Genomic DNA, 1,015 nt, shown 5'->3' with positions numbered 1-1,015 from the left:
GACTCACCCCACGGTTCTTGGCGAGGATGTAGACCGTGTTCTTCTGCGAGTCCGTCGCGATGATGTCCGAGTTGTCGCCGACGATGTAGTCCTTGTCGCTGTCGAGGGTGAGCGCCGTGTTGACCTCGTACTCCTTGACGGTGTGCACGGGGCCCTCCCGCCGAAGGTGCAGCAGCTTCACGTTGTTCTTGCCGTAGCCGCGGTGGACCCACTCGAAGTTCTCATCCATGGCGGTTGTAGAGCTGAGGGTATTTTGAAATTTGATCAGCTGGTTTGGAATTGGGAATGATTCCGTTCTTTCATGGTGCGTTATTGTTATTTCTTTTAAGGAAGGGGATTTCTGATTTAGAATTAATCTTTTATGCTCTTTCTAATACCATTTTTTAGTCTTTTGGTTAGGTCTCCACACCTCTAAGAAAAACAGAATTTTTCACCCTCTTTCTAGAACTTTTTTTTTTCTTTCGGTTTTCGGTATCCAGATCTTTAAAAAACACTGCAGGAACACACACACCGGACGCGACCTGACAGAGAGATCGAGCGAGGAGAGCTGTTACGTATCTCGAGATCGCGTCTTGATATAAGCAACATTAATAAAACTTTTTTTTTTTCCTTTTTTTCTTCTCGTCCGCGGATTTTACTCCTCAAGAAAATGTCGAACAAAAGAAATCTATTTTTATGCCTCCAACTTAATTTGGGTTGCCTTCATTCTCGAACTCATGTCATTATTCACAAAATTGAGAAACCAAATTGATTACCAGGTGCTGAATGACCTACAATCAAATCATATAAATAACTTTCTGTTTCCAATATCTTAAACTTCTTATATACTCTAAATACTGCCTGGAACTCATTAATTTGACTCATTCCGTTTTGACGTTTGTAATCTGCTGTCATTTGTGTTGTCTATCGGCAGGCTGTCTATTTTTTCCCATCAACGTCTGAAAAAAGAAAGAAAAAAAAATCTATTTTTGGATGATTATCTTCGATTCTTCGCTGTCGTGTCGTCGACGATGTA

General features: G+C 41.5%; 1 protein-coding gene across 1 annotated transcript in view; it reads right to left on the bottom strand.

Moving 5' to 3' along the window:
• Positions 1–1,015, bottom strand: part of LOC119590595 (uricase-like) — a gene marked incomplete in the record, with an annotated part of 12,643 nt that overhangs the window by 3,443 nt on the left and 8,185 nt on the right. The window contains 1 exon segment of the mRNA XM_037939271.1: positions 8–242. Coding sequence (XP_037795199.1) covers positions 8–229 — 222 coding nt within the window.

The sequence above is a fragment of the Penaeus monodon genome, chromosome 27, assembly GCF_015228065.2.
Source record: "Penaeus monodon isolate SGIC_2016 chromosome 27, NSTDA_Pmon_1, whole genome shotgun sequence".
Classification (NCBI taxonomy): domain Eukaryota; kingdom Metazoa; phylum Arthropoda; class Malacostraca; order Decapoda; family Penaeidae; genus Penaeus; species Penaeus monodon.
The sequence above is the reverse complement of the archived record's forward strand: the minus strand, read 5'-3'. Positions and strand labels throughout refer to the sequence as shown.